Source organism: Varanus komodoensis, unplaced genomic scaffold (assembly GCF_004798865.1).
Source record: "Varanus komodoensis strain SLA01 unplaced genomic scaffold, ASM479886v1 scaffold60, whole genome shotgun sequence".
Classification (NCBI taxonomy): domain Eukaryota; kingdom Metazoa; phylum Chordata; class Lepidosauria; order Squamata; family Varanidae; genus Varanus; species Varanus komodoensis.
The window spans coordinates 3,033,857-3,056,590 of NW_025336223.1; the positions used below are offsets into that span (position 1 = coordinate 3,033,857).

A 22,734-nucleotide genomic window follows, 5' to 3' on the forward strand; every position below is an offset into this window, starting at 1 on the left:
ACTACTCAAGGAAGGCTTTTAGAAAATCGCCCTCTTTTCAATGGAACATTCACCCTCTATTAGGGTTAGGTGTATGCACCAGGGTAGGGTTAGGCTTAGAAAAATGAGGTGTCCTGGCATGATTTTGATGGTTGGAATGTGTTTAGAAGAAGGGGTAGAAATGATGAGCTGTGCAGAAACAGCTACTCAAGGAAGGCTTTTTCAAAATCCCTCTCTTTTCAATAGAACTGTAGCCCTATATTAGGGTTAGGGGAGTGCACCAGGGTAGGGTTAGTGCAGTCATGTTGAACCTATGGCACGCGTGCTACAGCAGGCACACAGAGCCCCCTCCATCAGCACCTCAGCCAAGTCACCCCAGCATCACCCCAGCAGCCAAGTATCAGATAACAACACACATAGGAGCCATGCACATGCTCAGAAAGGAGTGGCGGCGCCAGGCGATGATGTCACAAGTCACGACTCATTTCCCGCGACTTGTCTGAGCTTACATAGGGCCAGTCAGTGCGCTGCCAAGGATTTGCTTGGATTGGCTGTGAGGTGTTTTTTCTAAACTAAAACCTCAGATTTCAGGTTTTATTATAGTGTTGGCACTTTGCAATAAATCAGTGGGTTTTGGGTTGCAGTTTGGGCACTCGGTCTCTAAAAGGTTCACTATCACTGGCTTAGGGGGTCTGGCTTTCCAAGGAATTATTATTATTATTATTATTATTATTATTATTATTATTATTATTATAACATTTCTATGCCGCCCCTTGCCGAAACCTCGGGGCGGCTTACAACATGATAAAATACATTGAAATACAATAGTACATCACCTCTCCCATTATGAACCTGCCTGGTTATGAAGATCAGCAAGAGAGGTTCTTTCGTGGTCACCCTTATCCAGAAAGACCTATTTGTCAGGCTTCCATGAATGGGCTTTCTCCTGTGTCACTCCCCAAATGTGTCCCTGTTTGACTTTTACAAAGGTTTGATGACATCATTTTAATCTACATTTTAAATGTCCTAATATTTTAGTATTTTACTGTTTTATTGTTATTGTTTTGAAATCATCTTAATTTTTGTTTTTACACATACATACATAAATGGGAAAACAGTGACAGAAAAGGGCTACGAAGTGTAGCTGAACCAAAATGCTGTGCCAAAAAAACCTGAATTCTGCATTCTGGATAAACTACACAAATAAAGTCAGCTTTCACAGATTTTCTTAATATGCAAGGGAAGCAAAGCGTGTTCCTCAGAGAACCAAAGCAACCATTACCAAATTCCCAATCAGAGATTTTATTGTAATGTCCTTTTTCATTAAAATAAAGGGAGAATCTCAGGATATCGATTTCTGTGGCCAATATCAAATTCCATCCTCTTATTGAATTTTCTAAATTTCATCCATCCATGAAAACATCCATCAGTTCATGAATAGTTACCAAAGAGACTATGAAGAGGCAAGAAAACAAGATTTGGTTCCCTTTAAGACATTCCTGTGATGCGCACATATGTCCACAAATACGTAATAATTCATTTACCTCCTGTCCTGACAGGTAATAGGCTGCAAGCAAACCACCGATGAAACGGATGTTGACTTCAAAGACAGATACCTCTGAATTCTTAGAAGAGAAAAAGGGGAAAGTCTGTAAGATAGAGGCTAGTACAGTGTATCCACATTTAGCACACATTCTTATGGCCTTCTGTATGCACATAGCAGGATGGTACCGATTTTGAATCAGTGATATATAGCAAATGGATAGGCAAATTAATACCAGAACCTTCTGGCTGAGAGCCAGCAAATGTAATAGTAAATCTGAATCACCTCATGAAGAGCAGAAGCCCAAAATATTTCTGAAAACAATCATGGGAAGAGCAGGTTGCTTACCTGTAACTGATGCTCTTCGAGTGGCCATCTGTGCAGTCACACATATGGGTGCTGCGCCTGCGCAGTGCCTTTGGCCGGAAAGATTAACAGCTAACGGTTTTTGGCGGGAACTCCGCTCCCCCTCCCCCCTAGCATTATATAAGGAGCGGAGTGTCCGCCATTTTCCAGTCTTTGAAAGACCGACGTTCGCTCTCTTAATAAAGTTATTGTCATAATGGCAAAAAAGCCAAAAATCTCAGTGGTACGACACATATCTAAAGAGATCCTAGCATCGAAGAGAAGGAAGTCGGACCACCCATGACACCAAGCGGGGTCGGAGGGTGGGTTGTGTGACTGCACAGATGGCCACTCGAAGAACATCAGTTACAGGTAAGCAACCTGCTCTTCTTCGTCGTGGCCTCTGTGCATCACACACATGGGTAGAATAACAAGCTTACCCAGACTTGGAGGAGGGAGGTGTCATCAGCGAAGAATAGAAGAGAGGACAGCCCTGCCAAACGAGCAGTCTTGTCTGGCGCAGCATCAAGTCTGTAGTGTCTGGCAAAGGTACACGGGGTAGCCCAAGTGGCAGCTCTGCAAACATCTTCCATCGGAACTCCCGATGCAAAAGCCAAAGCAGCAGCCACAGCCCTTGTAGAATGAGCTCTTGGAGTAGATGGTAAGTCCAATTTAGCCAATTGGTAAGACAGCGCAATTGTGTGCACTATCCATTTGGAAAGTCGTTGTGAAGTGACCGGATAGCCCCGGTCGTGTTCCGAGTATTTAACAAAAAGTCTATTGGAGTGTTGAACAGATTCAGTCCTAGACCTATAAAAGGCTAAGCAACAACAAACATCCAGCATATGCAGGGATCTCTTTATCGGATTCAAAGGACCTGGAAAGAACGCTGGCAAAACGATCTCCTGCTGCATGTGAAATGAGGTAGCAATTTTTGGAAGAAAAGACGGATCCAGCTGTAGAACTACCTTTTCCTTATGAAAATTCAAAAAAGGAGGGTCTACCTTAAGGGTGCAAAGTTCAGATGATCTACAGGCTGAAGTAATAGCTACTAGGAAAGCAGTCTTCCATGAGACAAGGCGTAAATCGATTGTCGCCATGGGTTCGAAAGGTGGTCGGGTCAGTGCCTGCAAAACCACTGAAAGACACCAAGTGGGCATTAAAGGCCTTATTGTCGGATGGAGGTTACCCAATCCTCTCAAAAATCTTTTAATCAGAGGTTGAGAAAAAATAGAGAAACCTTGAACAGTTCCACAGTAGTGAGAAATTGCTGCTGTATATACTTTTATAGAAGAAGGTTTTAGTCCAGACTGGTGCAATTCGAAGAGGAATTGAAGAATCTGCTGAATCGACGCCGATGACGCCGGAAATGAGTGAGACTCGGCAAAGCGGGAGAATCTACGCCATTTCGCTGCATATGACTTCCTAGTGGACGGTCTTAATGCAGTTTCGAGAATATATAGCAGATCTGGATGTAAAGTCTGTGGAGTAGAGGTAGTGGGGCTCGCTGGTGGCATCGACACTGGTGCAGTACATACAGTTATCAGATCCTCCAGGCAGTCAATTTCAGTGACAATGGGTCTGGGTGTCGTATCGTGCCTCTCTCCTGAGTAATGAGATAAGGAAGGAGAGGGAGCTGAAGAAAATCTTCCCGAGAGATGTGAAAGAGAGTTGAGAACCATGGTTGGTGCGACCACCATGGGGTTATCAGTAGCCCTGTGGCCCCTTCGTGAATAATCTTTGCCAACACTCTCATGATGAGGGGGATCGGCGGGAAAGCGTAAAAAGTCAGGTTGGTCCAGGAGATCATGAAGGCGTCCCCGGATGACCCCTGTCCTATCCCCGCTCTGGAGCAATAGTTCATGCACACCCTGTTCTGTCGGGTGGCAAACAGGTATATGTCCGGTGGACCCGAGAGGCGGAACAGTCTGCCGCGAACCCGATGGTCCAGTTCCCATCCGTGTGACCGCGACATATGTCTGCTCAAGAGGTCTGTCTCTACATTGTCCATGCCTGCAAGATGTACTGCTAGAAGAGTGATACCTCTCGGTATGCACCAGTCCCAAATTTTGATGGACAGACAGGTTAGTTTCGGGGACCGGGTTCCCCCTTGTTTGTTCAGATAAAAGACCGTAGCCATGTTGTCCGAAGTTACCTGGACAACCTAATGAAGAAGCACATCTTCGAACGATTGCAGGGCTTTGAAAAGAGCAAGAAGTTCCAGAAAGTTGATGTGGTTCCTGGAATCCCTGGGACTCCACATCCCTTGGGTACGTAGTCCAGAGCAAATGGCTACCCATCCGAGAAGAGACGCGTCGGTACCGAGAGTCACTGTAGGGTACCAAGGCCGAAACGGAACACCAACATTCAAACTGGCTGGTTCTGTCCACTATGACAGGGACTGAAGAACGGAGGCCGGGAGCTGAATCCGTTTGGTAGGTGGATCTCTGTGTGGTCGGAACATTCTGTTGAAGAATAACTGAAGAGGATGCAGTCTGAGTCTGGCATGTGGAACCACAGCGATGGATGCAGCCATGTGTCCCAACAGGCTTTGGATAGATCGGGCAGGAACAGTCCTTTCTCGTCGAATCCGAGAGATGCACTGAGCGATGGCGTGAATCCAGCCGGGCTCCAATAAAGTTGATCGTCTGTGCAGGGATAAGAGAAGACTTCTGTTGATTTAATGCAGAGTCCAAGGTCTTGTAAAAGAGCACAAGTAATATCAACGGCAGACAAAAGTCCTGCCCTAGTGTCGGAAACCAACAACCAATCATCAAGGTACAGATATATCCGAATTCCACGTAGTCGAAGCTGTGCGCAAACAGGAGCCATACACTTCGTAAAAACTCTTGGTGCAGTGGCCAATCCAAACGGTAACACCTTGAATTCATAGATCTCAGAGCCTACCACGAAATGAAGGAATTGCCTATGACGTGGATGTATTGAAATATGAAAATAGGCATCTTTCAAGTCCAACAAGGCAAACCAATCCCCTCTCCCCAGCAACGGAAGTATATTTTGGAGCATGGTCATCCGAAACTTCTTTGGTGTTATGAATTTATTGAGAGCTCTCAAGTCCAATATGGGTCGGAGACCCCCATCTCATTTTGGGACTGTAAAATATTTAGAATAGAATCCATGGAGTCCGTCTGACAACGATAAGCAACGAACAGCTCCCTTAGTAAGGAGTTGGTGAATTTCATCCAATAGTACCGAGGAGGCCGGTGTAAAACAGATAAAATTTGATGACAGAACAACGTCGAATACAATTCTATAGCCATGCTGGATAATGGATAACACCCATCCATCAGATGTAATGGACTCCCAATGGGAAGGTGACTATTCAGTCGGTCCGCAAATGAGAGAGGGGAGGGTGAGGTTGAGAGGAGAGGAAAGGCTCGCACATCCCATCAGCGCTGTCGCCGATCTGTGTCAAAATGACGGCGGCCCTGGTGGAAATGCTGGGACGGTTGCTGTCTGCGGCGCTGTTGGCGTTGATGTGGTTGTTGTTGCCAAGGTTGGAATTGTTGGTGGTATTGCGGATGTGACCATGACCACTTACATCGGGGCTGGGACTGCAGTTCCATATGCCGGGCCATCATTCTGGATTCATGGATCTTTTTCAGTTTACTGTCCGTCCTCGCATTGAAGAGACCGGATCCGTCGAACGGCATCTCCTCAATTCCCCGCTTCATCTCTTCAGGAAAATTACAATTACGCAGCCAGGCATGTCTGCGGAGGGAAATGGCACCGACGAGCGACCTCGAATCAGAATCAACGTGGTGCCTCGCTGTGGAAAGCTGTTGCACCACCACTTGCATAGCTTCCTTAACAAAAGTTTTCGCAACTCACCCTGGTTGCCTGGGAAGGTGTTAATGATGGTATCTAGGCGCTGCATAAGGAAGTATTGATAGAGCGCCAGGGCCGCCTCATAATTTGAAATTCGTAATCTGAGACCTAAAGCAGCGTACACCCGGCGGGTGAGGAAGTCAACTTTTCTTCCTTCCTTAGCACAAGGCGAAGTGTGTCCACGTGCTTCCTGGCCCTTCCTGGCCCTGATTCACAACAACCGAATTCGGCTTGGGGTGACGGAGGAGGAAAGGGATGTCCTCCTCACGAACCCGATACATGGATTCGTATTTACGTGAAGTCGGTTGTGGGTGGGCCGAGAGGTCCCATGGTTGAGTCATTGCCTGCCTCAGAGTCGTTATGAGTGGTAAGGCAATGGAGGTGGATCTTTTGCCCCTGACTACATCATAAAAACGGTCAGTGCTCGGCCCTGGTTGTTGGTGGGCCTCAATGTCGAGTGACCTCACCAGTCTGCCCATTAGCTCGTTGAAAGAGATATACGGTTCTTCAGGTGACCCTGGGCCTTGAGAAGTAACTCCTGCATCTGGCGAGGTCGAGTCAACCTCCGACTCATCAGATTCCATCCAGTAAGTGGGTGGAGCACTGGAAGAGGAATCTCCTGGCAACTCTGATCTGCCGCTTTCTCTAGATGGAATCCTCGGGATGTCCCTTGGTGTAGAATGGAAACGATCCCGAGGAGGTGGCGGCGAAGATTGTCCTCTGGAAACTGGGTAATAGGCCACGGATTGGTACTCTTCCCGTCTCGGAGTGGAGGAGTAGCGGGACTGGTACCAGTCATCAGATCTAGCATCCAAAGAGCGGCTCCTGCGGCTTCTCGGAGGAGAGATGGCGATGTTGGTATCCAGAGGGACAGGTAGCATTGGTGTAGGCAACCAAGGTCTCGGCAGGGAATCTCTTATCTCCCCATCCGAGATGGAACCACGCCGTGGATCCTGAAGAGGTTCGGCTACCAGTCGGCGTGGGGAGGCTGGTGGAGTAACCCTCATAGCTGCCAGGATGGTCAGGACCAAGGGGGTCAGTTCCGTGGCTGGAGTTGGGATCAAGGAGGCCGCCGAACCCGAGTGGCGATGTTTTGCATGCTCGGGATTCCTCGATTTCTTGACCAGCTTGCCCGCCTTATCTTTCTTGGCCTTCTTATGCACAGGATGCTTGTCCGGATCACTGTGCTTTCATTTCTCCTTTTGTTTCCTTGGAAGGGAAACGGGCTGATCAGCCATGCTGGAAGCACCTTCTTCCGAAGGGCGTGAGGGCGGAGCAATGGAGGAAGAGGCCGGGCGTTGCGGCAGATCGGCTTGAGTTGGGCAGCCTTCGGGTGGAGCCACTGTAGGGGCTTAGCCACCAGCCGGTCTGATTGGAGGAGAGCCTGGTCTCACAAGAGCTTGCGGAGGCGGTTCTCCCGATTCTTCCTCGCCTGTTTGGAAAAAGCCAAACAGTGGCCGCATTTTTCTGTCCTGTGCCCTTCCCCCAGGCAGAGGCAGCACAAGTCATGCGGGTCCGCGGCGGGCATTTTGGAGCTGCACTTTCCGCACTTGTGGAATGCCGCTCGTTGCACCATCGTAGAAAAATGAAGAAGATAGAAAAGCAGGAGAATAATATTTTGGGGGGTTTTTTTATAGGAACAAGAGAGAGTAAGTGAAAAAGCAAGAAGAGTGAAATACTAACAGGAACAAGGGAATACTAACTTGTTAAGAAAAGAGAAATTTTTCAACAAGCGAGAAGGTAAGTAATGATCTAGGTGAGAGCAAAGCGGCACGAGGCACAATGAACAGCGGTCGCAAAGACTGGAAAGTAGTGGACACTCCGCTCCTTATATAATGCTAGGAGGGAGGGGGAGCGGAGTTCCTGCCAAAAACCGTTAGCTGTTCATCTTTCCGGCCAAAGGCACTGCACAGGCACAGAACCCATATGTGTGATGCACAGAGGCCACGACGAAGGAGGAGGCATTGTCCTCATTTGGATGTAACAATAAAGCATGGTGTATTGTTACTAGAAGGAGTTACAGCAAATCTCAACCCCTCTCCTGTGCAGCTTGGAATTAGGAATTTTTGTTTTCATTGCAGATAAGTTAAGCATTAAGTCTGAACCTAGGCAGACTGCAGTTAGTCTTACTAAGAGCTAGTTACAACATGCCAACACCAAAGCCGAATTTACAACGCTGGTTCATTTTAACTAATCCTAGTTAAGATTAACCATAGTTTACAGTTTGGAAAGTACACTAACTATGGTTAATTGAAATCAAAAGTAAACAGGTCCTGATTGGAGCAGTGATGGATAGACAAGATGGGTTCTGCTATGCAGGACCCTAGCATACAATGTATGGTAAGCCTGACTGTCTGTCTGTGAGTAGTCCATCCTTTGTAGCTTAGTTTGGGCACACGCATCTGCAAAAAGAAGTTCTACTTACCACACTGAAATCAAGGTGATTGTCAATCCATTCCTGGCCTTCTCTGAATTCATCATGAAGGCCCATAATATAAAGAGTATCCAGTGCGTCTACTATGGTAGCACCTAGCTGTGAATTTCCTACAGGTGAAAATAAGGAATTTCATTATATATGTTTCACTTATTGTCATCTTCTCTTCCAATGTCATCGCTATTTATTTCTAAATTATAGTACCAGTACACACAGGGGCCCATTCCACAGTTTGGGAGTGTCACAAGCATCACAGGATAACAACCTTTCATGCATACCTGAGAAACAGGCCTCTGTGGGTATGGGTTTCCTCAACAGGGACTCTGCTTCATATCTTAATAGTTGGAACAGATTCTTAATGAGACAGACAGTCACAAGCATCACAGGATAACAACCTTTCATGCATACCTGAGAAACAGGCCTCTGTGGGTATGGGTTTCCTCAACAGGGACTCTGCTTCATATCTTAATAGTTGGAACAGATTCTTAATGAGACAGGCAGTCTCTTAGATATCCATATCTTAAGCTGTTTAGAACTTTAAAGGTTAAAAACAATACTTTGAGTTGAGTTTGGGAAACAAATGACAACCAGTAAATGTCTTTCAAGGCAGGAGTAATATAGTTCCAACACTATGATTTGATTAGCAGCCTTTCTTCTTGACTACAAACTGTGACTGGTACAGGGGCAACAAGCCAGGATCCCCATCAGACAACAAGCTAAAGAAACCACTTCTACATGGAGGAACGGGCTATGTGCAAAGGTATGCAGCTTGTTCTTGGCAATCCAGGATTACCCAAACTTCTAGTTACTGTTCTATGGCAATGTGGTCAGTGACATGTTCAGCCTCCCCATGCAACCAAAATCCTGTTGTGGATAATATTATATGCTATGTGTGTCCAAACTTATGACATTCTCACATTTGAGTGTTTAGGCAATACTATATTCACATCTTTCTTCCATCCTTCCGTCCGTCCGTCCTTGGATTTATATCCCAGCATTTTTCTTTTAACCAATTCAAAGTGGCTTACATCATTCTCCTCCACCTGCTCTCAATCTTATCCCAACAACCCTGTGTTTGTCTTGCCTAAGCGTCTGTGACTGGCCCAAAGTCACCCAGTTGGCTCCATGCCTGAGTGAGGACTGGAACCCAGATTGCCTGAATTCCAGTCCTACGCTCTTAAACTCTACACTACACTGGTCCTAATCATGAAATCTATATTGTTATTTTCAAAATGTCAAGATTCATCCTATGATTTGTAGCTACAGGAAAGTTGTTGTACTACACGAACTGCCATACATCTTGCTTAGATATGATTTAGCAATAATGTCAGTTTTATTCCCCCAAAAGTTTATCACAAAACATGGTTAAAATATACCACTCTTTATGCTTAGTATAAGTAGCTAATTTTTATTTTTATATTAACAATGTACTTTATCTAAAATATTAAATAAAAGCTGTAAGTTAAAAGAGTGGAGGAAATGCACAATATATGAAATAACCATTGGGACGTTTTTGCTGTTGTTGCTGAGACAAAGGAAATACCGGTGAAAATGGAGGATTGTTTTGTGTATTCCTCATTTACTTAACAGTAGTTGCTCAGATAAATGACAAATAAATTTAAATAAACTCCTGTTCTCTAAGTTCCAGCTATCAGCACTGTAAGCATCTCTGCACACAATTCTACCAAAATCGTTAAACTAGCAGTGAGCCAAAAGAGAGCTAGAGAAGTATTTCATCTCCTATGAAATAAGCCTCTTCTTTCCCGTATTGTTTTCCTACTCCTTTGAGCGACGGTACAAAACTGTTCACAAGCAGGTAGAAGAGGGAATGTCCCATCTCCCACAAGCAACAGGGTCAAGCTGCTTTGACCCTGGGCTACACATCCAAACACACACTTTACTAAAAGAAGAGTGCACTTGGCTACACACGAAAATATGGGAGGCACACTCCTGTGATACATTACTTTCAGTGGGAATCACATCTCAATATGTGAGGGTTTCTGCCTAGTTGCCTTGGCAATAGGGAAGAATCACATGCACCCTGCTCAGCAGCAGATCAGCAAACAACAGGTACAAGCAAGTGCAAAAAATGTGAAGGAGTTGGAAGAACACAGGGTTTCTTCATAAATATTTATATGCCCCTAGAAATAGTAACTTTCACAGCAAAAATAGAATCTCATGAATGTTAGACACAGTTTTACTCTTTTAAAAGGTAGTACTTTATTAAGGCATAAATTACTGTTGACATAGCAATAACAGTTTGCTATGTATGTTTATCATTAGAACACTGCTACAATTCTAATTTAACAATACAAAACCCAACTTTCTCACTAGCAATCACCAAACACATCTTGGCAAAACACTGAATTGGGGGGCAGGGGGAGAGGGAAAGAGAAAGGGAAGCACTCCTCCAAGTGCAGGGCATTAGAAAGAGAGGAAGAAAAGTAGATGTAGAAGAAAGGTAACATGGAAGATGAAGGCAGACAGGAGTCACTGTGGTGTAGAGTCAGGTATATTTCAGAGGCAGTGTTCTAGTTTATTCCATTCCCCATTTCAGAAATGAGAGACTCAGAAGGCCTAGCTTTCAGTCCTCAGCCCACAGCTATATGTTAGACATGGCTACAGAGTGAAACTGCTTTCTAATGGGCACTACCTCATTAAGGGTTGTTGGGGGAATGGAGCTTCTACTAGTTGCCAGGGGACAATTCTGATTTGCATGGGAAACTGGTGAATTGCAAGCCTGTGTTGGCTAATGTTGACGAAAGGTCCTACAGTTCCTTGACCTCATTATTCATGATGACCTTCCAATAGTACATTCTCTTTGTATTCCTCCACCAAAAATTCCTCCACTTTACCCTCAAAAATTTTGCTGTATCCCACTGTAATATCAAAACAATAAATATTTGACATTATATTGGAAGAAGATACTGATGAAATGAAATGCCTGTATCTCAGCTGTTTCTGCAGGAGTAACTAGAATTAAGCAAAACATTAAATTACAAAAGCAGTAATACCATTGCACTGCCAAAGGGCAATTCTGCCTCCAGTTCCACAGAGGAGGATTAGACCCACTACTAACAAACAACATCAGTCAAGGGCCAAAAAAAGATGAAGTCTTTAGTCTAGCAGACAAGGGTGGGTTTTGTCTCCATGGCTAGGAAGTTGAGTTATTATGTAACAAACAAGCTTGAAAGTTATATCCATGGTGAGGGTGTAAGGTTACAGGAAGAGCTTACCATGTAGCAGGCAGAGTTTAGGACTCATGGCCTAAGCTTCATACTTAAAGGAAATAAGGGACTGACTCCCTTTTAGAAGAAGAGAACGAAGCAGTACTTGATGACTGTTTCTAGCAAGGATGAAGGAAAACTATGGAATGCCTAGGATAAAAGCGTATTTGCTAGCCAGTTTGTTCCTGTCCTTTATTCTACCTGTACTTGCTCAGAATCCAGGAATCATCCACATCAGTCCAGAAAAAGGAGGGGATTACTGCTTCCTCTTCCCTTCACAATGGATGAGATCTTATCAGGGAGAGAGCAAAAACCACTGGCTCAGCCTTGAGCGGTCGACTCAGAATCTCACTTACTCTGCCATGTGCTGCCTGCCTTCATTCTTTGGAGAGGATGACAATGATGGTGGTGGATTAAGCACAAGAATTGCATCTGTGCGGGAAGGCAACTGCAATCTCTATGAGAATGCCAGACTCCATCAAATTAATGGGACACAGGGACTATTGACTCTCGGTGGAGATGCTCCATATCCCATTAGAAGTCGGCAATCTGGATACAACTGGGGTCACTGTGAGGAGATTACTATCCCAGGGGTTCTGCTCAGTGATCTGGGCATTCTCTACTTACTTCTCAAGAAATTGTTCGTGGACTCGCTATGCAAAAGTGGGATCATCTATTTGATGTCAATGGGCATAGTCATTATAGGAAGCTACTGGGCAGGAAGCACAGAGAAACAGAAGCAACAATGTATCAAAAACAGAAAAGAAGGTTTTGGTGAGATAACAGTTGATACCAATATCTACTTCACGTGTATTTGTGCAGTGATGGTTTCCTTCATGCTTCTTGCTCTCTACTCTTTCTATGATTACCTGGTGCACGCAATGATTGGCATTTTCTGTCTATATGCATCTTTTAGCCTATACTGTTGTTTGGCTCCATTTATAAGCAAGCTCCCATTTGGAAAACACCTAATCCATTTTCCGTATTTTCACAAAGATCTAGAGGCCAAAACAATGCTTCTAGCAGTGCTGTGTATGTTTGTCAATGCAATCTGGGTTATCTTCAGAAATAAAGAGTGGAGCTGGATTTTGCAGGACATTTTAGGAATCTCCATTGGCATTTACATTCTCAAGACAGTCCACATGCCTACCTTAAGGAACTGTAGTTTGTTTCTGTTTGCTCATTTGTTTTATGATGTATTCTGTTTGTTCGTCACGCCTTTCCTAACCAAAACAGGAAGAAGTGTCACAGACATGACAGCTTTCAAGTCATCTGACTCTGAAGAGATCCCCTTTCTGTTGAAAGTACCAATACTACCCTCAGCATCAATCCTGGATGATAGCTCTTTTACTGCTGTAGGGCTTGGGGATATTGTACTTCCAGGCTTTCTAGTAGCATACTGCAACAGATTTGATATGCAAGTGAACTCTTCAGGGATCTATTTTCTAGCATCTACTCTGGCATACAGTTATGGCCTCATAGTTACTTTTCTTGCAGCATCATTTTTGCAAGCCAGTCAGTCAACCCTCCTTTACTTGGTGCCCTGTATACTCATCACTACCCTGGCTGTTGCTGCTTCTCGCAAAGAGGTGATCATTTTTTGGTCAGGTATGAGCTCTGCAGATGACCTATCTCAACCTTCTTTGCAAAATATGCTGAAGGATTCAGAGGGACAACTTGCTCAACAAGGAGGGAAAAAAACAAATTATGAACATCACATTCCAGAAGGAAGAACTTACTAGCAACAGCATATTCCCTGAAGAGTTATCTAACCTGATAACACATACTGAATTGATAATTAATTGCATGCCAAGTCATGAAAAGCAAGCCAGTCAACATGAGGATTATAAAAAATAAAAAGCTTGAAACGGAGTAACCGAATTTTGAGGAAATTAGGAAAAAGCACCTCACATGAGAATTGACTATGCAACTATCCAGGTTTTTCAGGTTGATCCAATACAAGTCCTTTAAACCTGAGCTGGGAAATAAAGCTACATTGTCACCCTCACTGTGGAATTTACTAATTTAGAATACACTGCACATCAGCCACTTATCCATAGAAGCCACTCCCTAATCATCTACTGATTATAACCAACGAACAGAACCCAAAATGAGACTATGCAGTCTTGCTTCTTAATGGCAGGGGGTCCCAGGAAATGAAACATATTTAGGACACAGTAATTCATTCAAGTATGTCTTACATGTAAATTCTTGACATTCATCCCAGAAGAAACAGTCAAGCTTAACATTTGGGGATATTGTAGGAAAGTCTTCCCTCAATCCTTGGCATTGGATAGCCTAACCTTCACTAACAGACATCCCACAAAGAGGTGCAAACTATTGATTGCACTATTGGGAATCAATTATATAACCTTTTCTGGAAGACATCTGGTACCTTATACAGTGGTACCTCGGCTCACGAACTTAATCCATTCCAGGACTTTGGTCACAACCCAAATTGGTTGTGAGCCAAGTCAAATTTCCCCATAATGTTCAATGTAAATAAGGTGAATCTGTTCTGCAAATATTTTTTTTAAATCACAAAAAACTGAAACAAAGAAACAAAGTACAGTAGAGAACACTAACCTAGGTGGGGCAGGGGGGTTTATTGTTTGGAGGGAGGGTCCAGATGATAATTGTATGATAGCGATTGTGCTGGGGGGAGGGGGAGATGGCCACGATCGCATTCACGATTGTGCTTGTGCAGGGAAGGCAGGTGCGATGGCAATCATGCTTGGGGTGGGGAGGTGGGTGCAATCATGCTCGGGGGGGAGACGGACGAGATGGCGATCGTGCTTGTGTGGCAACATGGGCGCAATCGTGGTTGTCACCCAATGTGGAGTTCGTGAACTGAGGCAAATTTTTTCGGAAATTTCTGTTTGTGACCTGATTTGGTCATGAACTGAGGCGTTAGTGAGCCAAGGTACCACTGTATATCTGTTGTGACCTGGTGAGGTCTCCAAGTCCTGACAGACATTGAAAAATTTTCTCAACGTCCACCCAGTTACTAAGTTAAAACTTTTATAAACTGGATTTATCCTATACCTGGCCTGTATATGTAACTATAAGTTTATTTATTTCCAATATTTATGTAATCCTGCACATCTAAACAGACTCTGGAGTGGTATATAACACAAAGATTAAAAAGATTAAAAGAATAAAACAATAGATTATTAAGAAAAAAACACAATCAATAAAATTTGACCCCTTTAAGGACAAAGTAATAACACTCAAGGCCCTTCAATACTGTATTTATAGTATTGAATAAATACTATAGTATAGTATAGAAAAAGGTTATTAATTCCCAAGCTATCATAACTTCTTCTTAGTAAGAGCAGCTGTAAAGTAACAACTTCATTAAATATTGTCTCCAGAAAAATCTGTAGGGTCAGCTCCAGAGAGTGGGGCTGAGGAATTGAGTACTAACTCCTTGGCAATTACTGTTATTGCATTACATTAATATTGTGCCTGAAGGAGTGTTGTCCATGGGGTCACGATGAGTCGGACACGACTTCGCAACTAACAACAACAATATTGTGCCTTCCTTCCTTTTGCAAGAAAACTAAGACAGCTTACAAGGTATTCCTCCTCTCTGTTTTATGTTCACAATAACCCTGTGGAATTGTTCCGGCTGAGCATTAATGACCAGAAAGGCACCCAGCAGGTCTCCTGGCCAAGTGAGGGCTAGAACCCCAATCACCGAAGTCCCAGTCTAGCAGTGTAACCACTACTCCATATTGTGCTGTGGGGTGCCACAGCACAATATTCCTGCCACCACTGTTTTCTTTAATATATGTGAAGCCACTGAGTATAGTTAATAGGGGATATGGGATTCAGTGTTCAGATGACACCCAACAATATTTCTCTGCTCATTTGAGTGAGGTGTAGCTGTGCATGGCGTGAAGCCAGGTGGGGGTTAACCAACTGAAACTGAATCCTGGTCAGATGATGGCTTTGTGGATAGTCAATTTCTGGATCTGAGGCATTAGGTAATTGTGGTGCTTTGGGATTAATTCCTGTCATTGGACTGGCAAATGACTTCAGCAAGAGCACCAGGATCAGCTATGACAGGGATTGCCTGGCTTCAGAGATCCATACCTTGGTAACCACAAGACCAGACTGTCATAAATGCAGTATGTGAGGCTGCCTTTGAGTATGGTTTGGGAGCTAGAGCCAGGGTATAAAAGAAGCAAACATTGCAAAATGAAGCAGTGAGATTCCTCAACAGCACTTTCTATCATGCATATATGATTCCTGTGCTGAAAACTGTGCAAATGACTTCCAGTTAGCTGACAAGCCATATTCACAGTGCTATTACGGTATTATAAAGCCTAAAACAGCTCAGCTTCAGGCTAAGATAGCACCTTCTCCCACACAGATTGCCCTGTCTTTTTATTTTGCCATTAAGTCCTGGTGAAGCAGAAGTTCCATAAGGTTGCGGAACAGAAGAAGGCTTTGTCCATAATGGCACCCTCTCCATGGAATGATCTCCCCATCACAATCAGGTGGACCCTAAGTGTGGCATGTTTAAACTAACAGCCAGGGCTTTTTTTTTTTTGGTCATAGAACGCACCGGAACAGTGTTCCAGCACCTTTTTTTGACGGATTTTTCCATGTGATTGTGAATCGCCCTGTCGGGCGTAGCAGGTCGGCAGCAAAAAGCATTAAAATAGTGCCTGGGGGCTGCGTGTGTGTTGGCGCTGCTCGGGAGGGTGCTGTTCGGCTCGGGACGCTGCTCAGCTTGGGATTGGTCGTGTGGTCGCACGCTCAGTGCTTACTGCCGTGACGACCATTATGTTTATGTGTGTGTAGAGTGACTGACTCCAAAAGGTGAGTTCCAGCACCTTTTTTTTTTTTTTTTTACAAAAAAAGCACTGCTAACAGCTAAGGATTGGGTTTGCACTTGAATTTCCCAGACTGTTACCACTGCTAGCAACCCTTGGATATATTTGTTTTGTTTTTGGAGACATCTCCTTTTTAAATGAAAAATATAAACATATTCTGAAACAAATACATAAAACATGGAGACCTTAATTTCCAAGGGACACCCCCCACACATTTTATTGTTACAGAAATAATGTGCATTCTAGGATAGATTCTATTTTATGATGTTTTTCTCATCAAGGATGTAGGTCAAAGCAGAGAAAGACAGATTTTAGATGGAAACAACACATGGCTTCTAAGAAAACAACATCCTTGCAGATAAATTTGACTGAGTATAGCCATATGCATGTTATGCATAAAGCTATGCAAGATTGCAAGAGGGCAATGTTACCTATTTCATATGGTTAGAGTTGCAGTTATAAAGATGACAGATTTAGCCATATCTTATTTCTCTTTTATTACCAGTTAACTTTGGCACCACAAATGTGTTTACATATAATTCAGTCAGAAATCAATAAATATGGAATTATAAAACTTCAAGGATTAGATCATAAATACTGTAACAAGGGAGGTCTAAAGAAGTACTCCCATGAAACAGGAAAAGATATGCTCATATATGGAGACTGACCAAAAAGGGAAGTTTGGACTAATAACGGTATAAAAAACAGACTTAAATGGAACCTGATATTTTTCATTACTTCTAATACTTGGTTTAGGATAGCAAAAGAATTGAAAATTTCTGGGGGGGGGGGCGTTGTGGTGGTGTTAGAACTTAAAGATTTCATTTCTCTTCTTATACTCAATTACTATATTAGAATGTGAATGTGCACCTCATTTTTCTGGTTTTGGAAATCATATTTTCTGGTTTTGGAAATCAAGAGTTATTCAAGAAGCAACTATTTGCTAGAAAAAATACTATCTTTGAAAAACGATTGATTTTGAGAGTGCGCAAAGAATTGCCTAAAGTATATAAAATATTAATGAACATTTTAAATACTTTGGACCTATCTTGTACCCCAGTACTTAACAAAAGAGGGAAAGAGAATTTAACACACCTATTATGTATATAGAGACTCTTAAAATGTTAGGCACAGACTCTAAATAAATTTTAATAAAAGGATCTACACACCTGATCAGATATCTAGTCTATTTGCAGCAGTTATGAATATGCATTGGAGATAAAAGAACAAGGACTTTTGTTCTTCTATATAGGACAGAACTGTAATCTGGCTAAGGACTATTGGAAAAAGATGCCAGGCAGCATCAGAGCTATTACAAACTATGAATTTGTAATTAATTCCAGCAGCTATCCTCTTAAGGATCTGATCCCTAGACTCTTTGTCATGATGGAGAGTTATAAACATCTGCAAATATTCTGCCAGCCAAAGGTTAACAATTTGTGCATACCACACAGAAAAAAGCTGATATGGATTCTTATGTTAAGAAATAAAATAGACAAACATTTCAAAAAATTAGACTATTAATTACAGGAACAAGCACAGCCTTGAGGATATGGCAATCTGGTTTATATTGCATGTGTGTTAAAGCATATGCACACATACCCAAATGGGTGACTTTTCATGGATATTTTTCGTTAATATGTTTCTTTAAAATTAAAGCACTGAAAATCATTAACACAAGGATTTTACCAAGCCCACAGGGTATCACATGCTTCATAGGGAAAGTCACCTGAAAAGAGTTAATTATGAAACCTCTCAATATGAATATTTTATCTATTCTTCATGTTGCTAATGAGTAACATGATGAGTGATAGAACTGATGAATTTTAGGAAAAGGGCATGTTTTTGTTTTTGCTTTGTAAATAACAAATAACAGCAGAACTTTGTCTGCCTGATGCTGCTACGTATGTCCTGCAGCAGGGCTGGAGAACCACTAACCTATGTGTTGCAGCCTTCCCTCCCGGGCCATCCTGCATGGTAGTCAGGGTTAGCCCCCAAAAGCTCTAATGTGCTGAAATGGGGCTCGCTGCTGCACGGGCTGTGGAGGAGGAAGGGGCTAATGCTTCTCTCCCTGTAAGCTGTCGCCTCCAAAAATTGCATGCTGCTTATTGTATCATTGTACTAAGATGCTTGGTATTGGACAGGATATAAATGGTTTAAATAAATAAATAAATAAATTTCACCCAGGTGCAATTGTGCATTCCTTTTCTAAGCTTAATTGCCAGTCTGGGAGAAGGTATTTTCAGCAGGAAGACAAAAGATGATCTACCACCAGCTCTGGTCTTGCCTTCTTAATCTGACCCTGTCTGTTACCTTCCCAAGATCTCCCACAAGAAAATGTGGCCCTCACTATACAAAGGTTTCCCTACCCTTGTTCTAGAGCACATGCTATGCTTATTTACAGCTTAATCTCCATATACTTTCTCTTGATTTTTTCAGGAATACAACAAAACCAGGTTGGTGATATGTCATATAATAATTGTTTTTATACTCTAAATGTTAATTCTGACAAAACCTATCCTAAAGGTGCAGAGCACAATTCTGCACATGTTTAACCACAACAAAGACCATTAAGTGGTTAAACCATGTTAAACCATTTAACTATTCAAGCTTCTTAGAACTGACATGCTCTACTCGTAAATGCTAAAGTTTTAATTATTTTAAGCAGGACAAATCTGTGGATATCCTATGCCTGTCCACTCATAAATGGAGGGCACACCACCTTTTATTGCCCGTTGAGGCGTGCCATCAGCTCAGTATGATTCAGACAGTATTATCTGTCTGCCACCAGCCTTATGACTCTTTCTGCATCCCCTGCCTGAGAACCTCATTCCCTTCATATTCCTTGTCATGAGTAAGACACACCATTCTGCCAAACAAAGATGAAAGCATATGTGGAAAGCTGTTGGACCTGACTTCCCAGAGCTGAGGCAGAAGTCTCAATAAAACTTTTTATTGCACTAATTAAGATCCACAATTAACAGATCAGCATGAAGTTTCTAGAAGAGCAGTGCGTGAACATCACAACAAAAGGCCCCAATTTTCCCTGCGTTCAGCACACAGAACAGGTCCTAGCACATTCATGGGGAAAGCAGGAAGCCTTCCCATGTTACCAATGTTTTGTTTCCAGCAAGATCTACCGCAAGTTGCTCCAGCTTAAGTACAAGGCAGTGGCCACTAAAGTTCACTATTGGGCATTTGATCCTGGCAAGAAAGCTTTGGTTCTCCAGTGGCTGTTGCACCTCACCAACTGCCTCTGCCTTTCCCTTGATAACAACAAAAGCCAACACACCACCCTCAACTGAAACACTCTCTCCTGCAAAGACCTGCTGCTGCTGTTCTGCTGCAATGGAAAATGCCCCTGGTCAAAACAAAAGGCTCTCTGTCAAGGTGTGGTCTCCCAGCTATGGAAGACGCCTCATATCCGTATTATGCACCAAACTCCTCCCAGCCTGTCAGCCAGTGGGAAGGCAGGTAGAACTGAGTTCTCAGGTGCCTGATTTTCCATGGCTCCACCTGACTCTACAGCTTCATCCTCTACAGCTTCACAGGCTGTAGCTCTCCCCACACTGAGACAAGGTCCCACAGGAGAGGTCAGAAGGCATTGTTGTAGAGCTCCAACCCAAATGACCACTCAGTCAAAATCATGTAGCTTGAGAGCTAAATTGTAGAAAGTTCAGGTGGTTGTGCTCTACCAAGATGCACTCCCCAACTTAGCTGGTGATTGACTTGAAAACTGAGCCCAAGAGTGCCCAAGAGAAAAAGTATCAGCATTTACCTAAAATGCTTCTGCTTTCCTCATTGAGAATTACAGTAAAATATGGGAGCTATGGAAGTTTCTCTTTGGACCAACTGAAGCTTTCATTTCTTAATATTCAGGCTGTGTGTGTGTGTGGGTGGGAGGAATAAATATTACTTAAGAATGACTTGCTTAAAGGGTCAGCACACTTCATCTTCCAAAGTTTTGACCATCTGTCTACCTGTGCACTGCACAAGTGCAAGGCCCCAAAAGGCTACAAAAACCCCGAAGGTGAGCTTATTAAAATTACACTGAACTGCTTGTTAACAGGACCGTAAATGGGTCAATAATTCTATTTCACCATACCATTTCAAGTTATGACAGTCTACAATGTAGCTTAGGTTGCAGAGTTATGCTATGGACCATATCTTGAGCAGGGGTTCAGGTCAAGTCAGTTTTTTCAGGAAGATGCCAGCATCATGAAATCTCCAAGCGGTGCTAGGACTAGTTAGATGGGGCTGTCTGTATGTTGGTTCAACAAGAAACAGGGCAAATAGAAATGTAGTGGCCTTTAGACTGGTTGGCCCCATTTCTATTCTGACTGAAGCTTGATCTCACTAATGTGACCTCTTCTGAATGTGGAAAAGCCAACTCCCCAGGGCTTTCTGGTGGACTGGGGTGGCAGAAGATTTGAGAAAGCTTTCTATGGTTGAACCATCTCCCTCAGCCATTAATTCTTCAGTCTTTGTCAAGGACAAGGGGTTGGAATCTCCTGAGGATTGACGTTAGAGTCCTGATCCATTACATGCACTTCATTATATACCAATAATTCAATGTTGTAAATAGTAGATGGGGAATTTTCAGAATAAATTACCTACCAAATATGTTGGTGGAATGTCCTTTCCTGGCAATGGGTTTCAGTTCATTATGTCCCCATCCATACTGCTTGTAATTATCCCAAGCATGTTTCATCATCTAAGGAACAAAAGCAAACTGAATTTAGATTAATTAACACAAATTAGTATTGATGTCTATAACCTGTCAATGTTTTAATCACAACTATTTGCTTTGGTTATTCATCCCACATATTCTTTCTTCCCAAGGGATAAGCAAGAAAGTATAAAATTTCTCTCAAGTTATTTTGAAAAGTCTGAACATATTTCTGATATAAGTGAATGGAGATTTATTGCAGCATATACTCAATTTCTTCCACTGGATTACAAGAAAAAATGCTAACAAAAAGTTTGTTGTTAAAATGCAGGTTATAAAGGAATTTATAAACCTGCAGAGTAATATTGACCCCTACTATTGTTTGTATCAAAATAAAGTGATGTATGATAATATATAAAATATAATATTGTTTTAACCCTTCTATGCTCTTTTCTCACAACACATGGAAAGAACAGATTCTTGTCTATGCAAACAGACATAAATAACATAAGTGACAGATACAAATACATTTAAACGGATTTTTGTGGGGTCACACTGACCTATAGCACTTTTTGCATATGATTTTTCAATTTCTTCAATAAGACATATTTAGCTACAAACATCACACAAACTACACTTAATTTTCACAAGATTTAGAAGGAAATCCCTTGAAACATCACATAGCAATTCACACCTCATCATACTGAAAAATACCCAGGGAATCGAATTAGAGAAGATTGACAGAAAAGTTATTATTTTTTTCAGTGCTGTCAATGCTTATTTGACCCTTCCTATCACAAAATTCTTCGGATTCCCTAGCAAATCATGCACTAAGTTGCATGCAGGAACCATGTATTACATTGCAACAATTATGTCACATGAATCTAATCCTTACTTTGCTCTGTAATTTATGTGGCACAGGACAAGTCGAAATCTACTGGTAGATCTGAGTAATCAAAAGTAGATCAGTAAGCATTTTTATTCCTATTTGTTTAACAAAGTCTAAATTACTCCCCTCCATTAATTACTGAAATGAAGAAAGTTGGAAAGGGATAACAAGATGGAAGTACAGTTGTGGCACTCAAAACACATTCCTAGGCTCAGAATTTTTTATTACCAAATGTATACCTTATCTCCCAGCTCCACCTGAAGAATTCTAAAGTTTTAAGCTCAGTTCCCTTCCCATACAAGATCCAGTGTAATTTAGAGTCAGTGTCAATACAGGCATACGCAAATCACATGATCTTAGGAAGCAAGCTCATTGCTGTAGTAACCAATATCCTAATCACAAAATCTTGCATTGTAATTAATGACCTCTGTAGATAACCTCTCATGATTATACAATGTCAATTATGAAAAATCTTATATAATCCATCTCTCTCCATATTGCTACTTTTGTCTCTCCAAGATACAGAATATCCATGAAATACATATTTTTCTTTTTTACCAATACTGTCCAAATTAATTCTGATTAAGTCATACTTAGATTGCTGTTATAGCCTGGGACCTAAAATCATTAAATTTATTTTCTAAATATAGCCCCATTGACAAATATGGAACTATACAAACCAGAATTAAGACAACAGGCCCTGCCTTATGGTACTTCTCATGTGAAAAGGTAAAGCAAGGAAGACAACAAAAGAAGAGGAGAAATTGGAGGGACAGGCACTGAATGGATATGAACAAATGTAGCAACATGTACTTAAGCCCTATTTCAACTGTGAATGGGGTGGAAGGCTTATGCCAAAAACAGGTTTAAAGGAAGATGGTTCTATGTAAGTATTCTAGTTGCAAATCTAGAGCAAGTGAGGTTGGAAGGAAGCATGTAAGAAACTGCAATGATT

The 22,734-nt window shown here is 42.4% G+C and overlaps 2 protein-coding genes across 4 annotated transcripts in view; one reads left to right on the forward strand and one right to left on the reverse strand.

Moving 5' to 3' along the window:
- MAN1A2 (mannosidase alpha class 1A member 2) overlaps window positions 1-22,734 on the reverse strand; it is a 73,719-nt gene that overhangs the window by 22,261 nt on the left and 28,724 nt on the right. For all 3 annotated transcript variants that reach the window (XM_044449624.1, XM_044449625.1, XM_044449626.1), the window contains exons 3-5: window positions 20,839-20,935; window positions 8,142-8,260; window positions 1,524-1,604 (exon numbers count right to left, since the gene is read on the reverse strand). In XM_044449624.1, coding sequence (XP_044305559.1) covers window positions 1,524-1,604; window positions 8,142-8,260; window positions 20,839-20,935 — 297 coding nt within the window. The remainder of the gene's footprint in view (window positions 1-1,523; window positions 1,605-8,141; window positions 8,261-20,838; window positions 20,936-22,734) is intronic.
- LOC123033177 (signal peptide peptidase-like 2B) lies at window positions 10,631-13,202 on the forward strand. The gene has a single exon (XM_044449627.1). The coding sequence runs from the start codon at window positions 11,506-11,508 to the stop codon at window positions 13,117-13,119; it is 1,614 nt and encodes a 537-aa protein (XP_044305562.1). The 5' UTR covers window positions 10,631-11,505; the 3' UTR covers window positions 13,120-13,202.

Excerpts from the sequence above, each read along its gene's own strand:
- LOC123033177 (XM_044449627.1), top strand. The coding sequence starts at position 11,506 with ATGAAGGAAAACTATGGAATGCCTAGGATAAAAGCGTATTTGCTAGCC.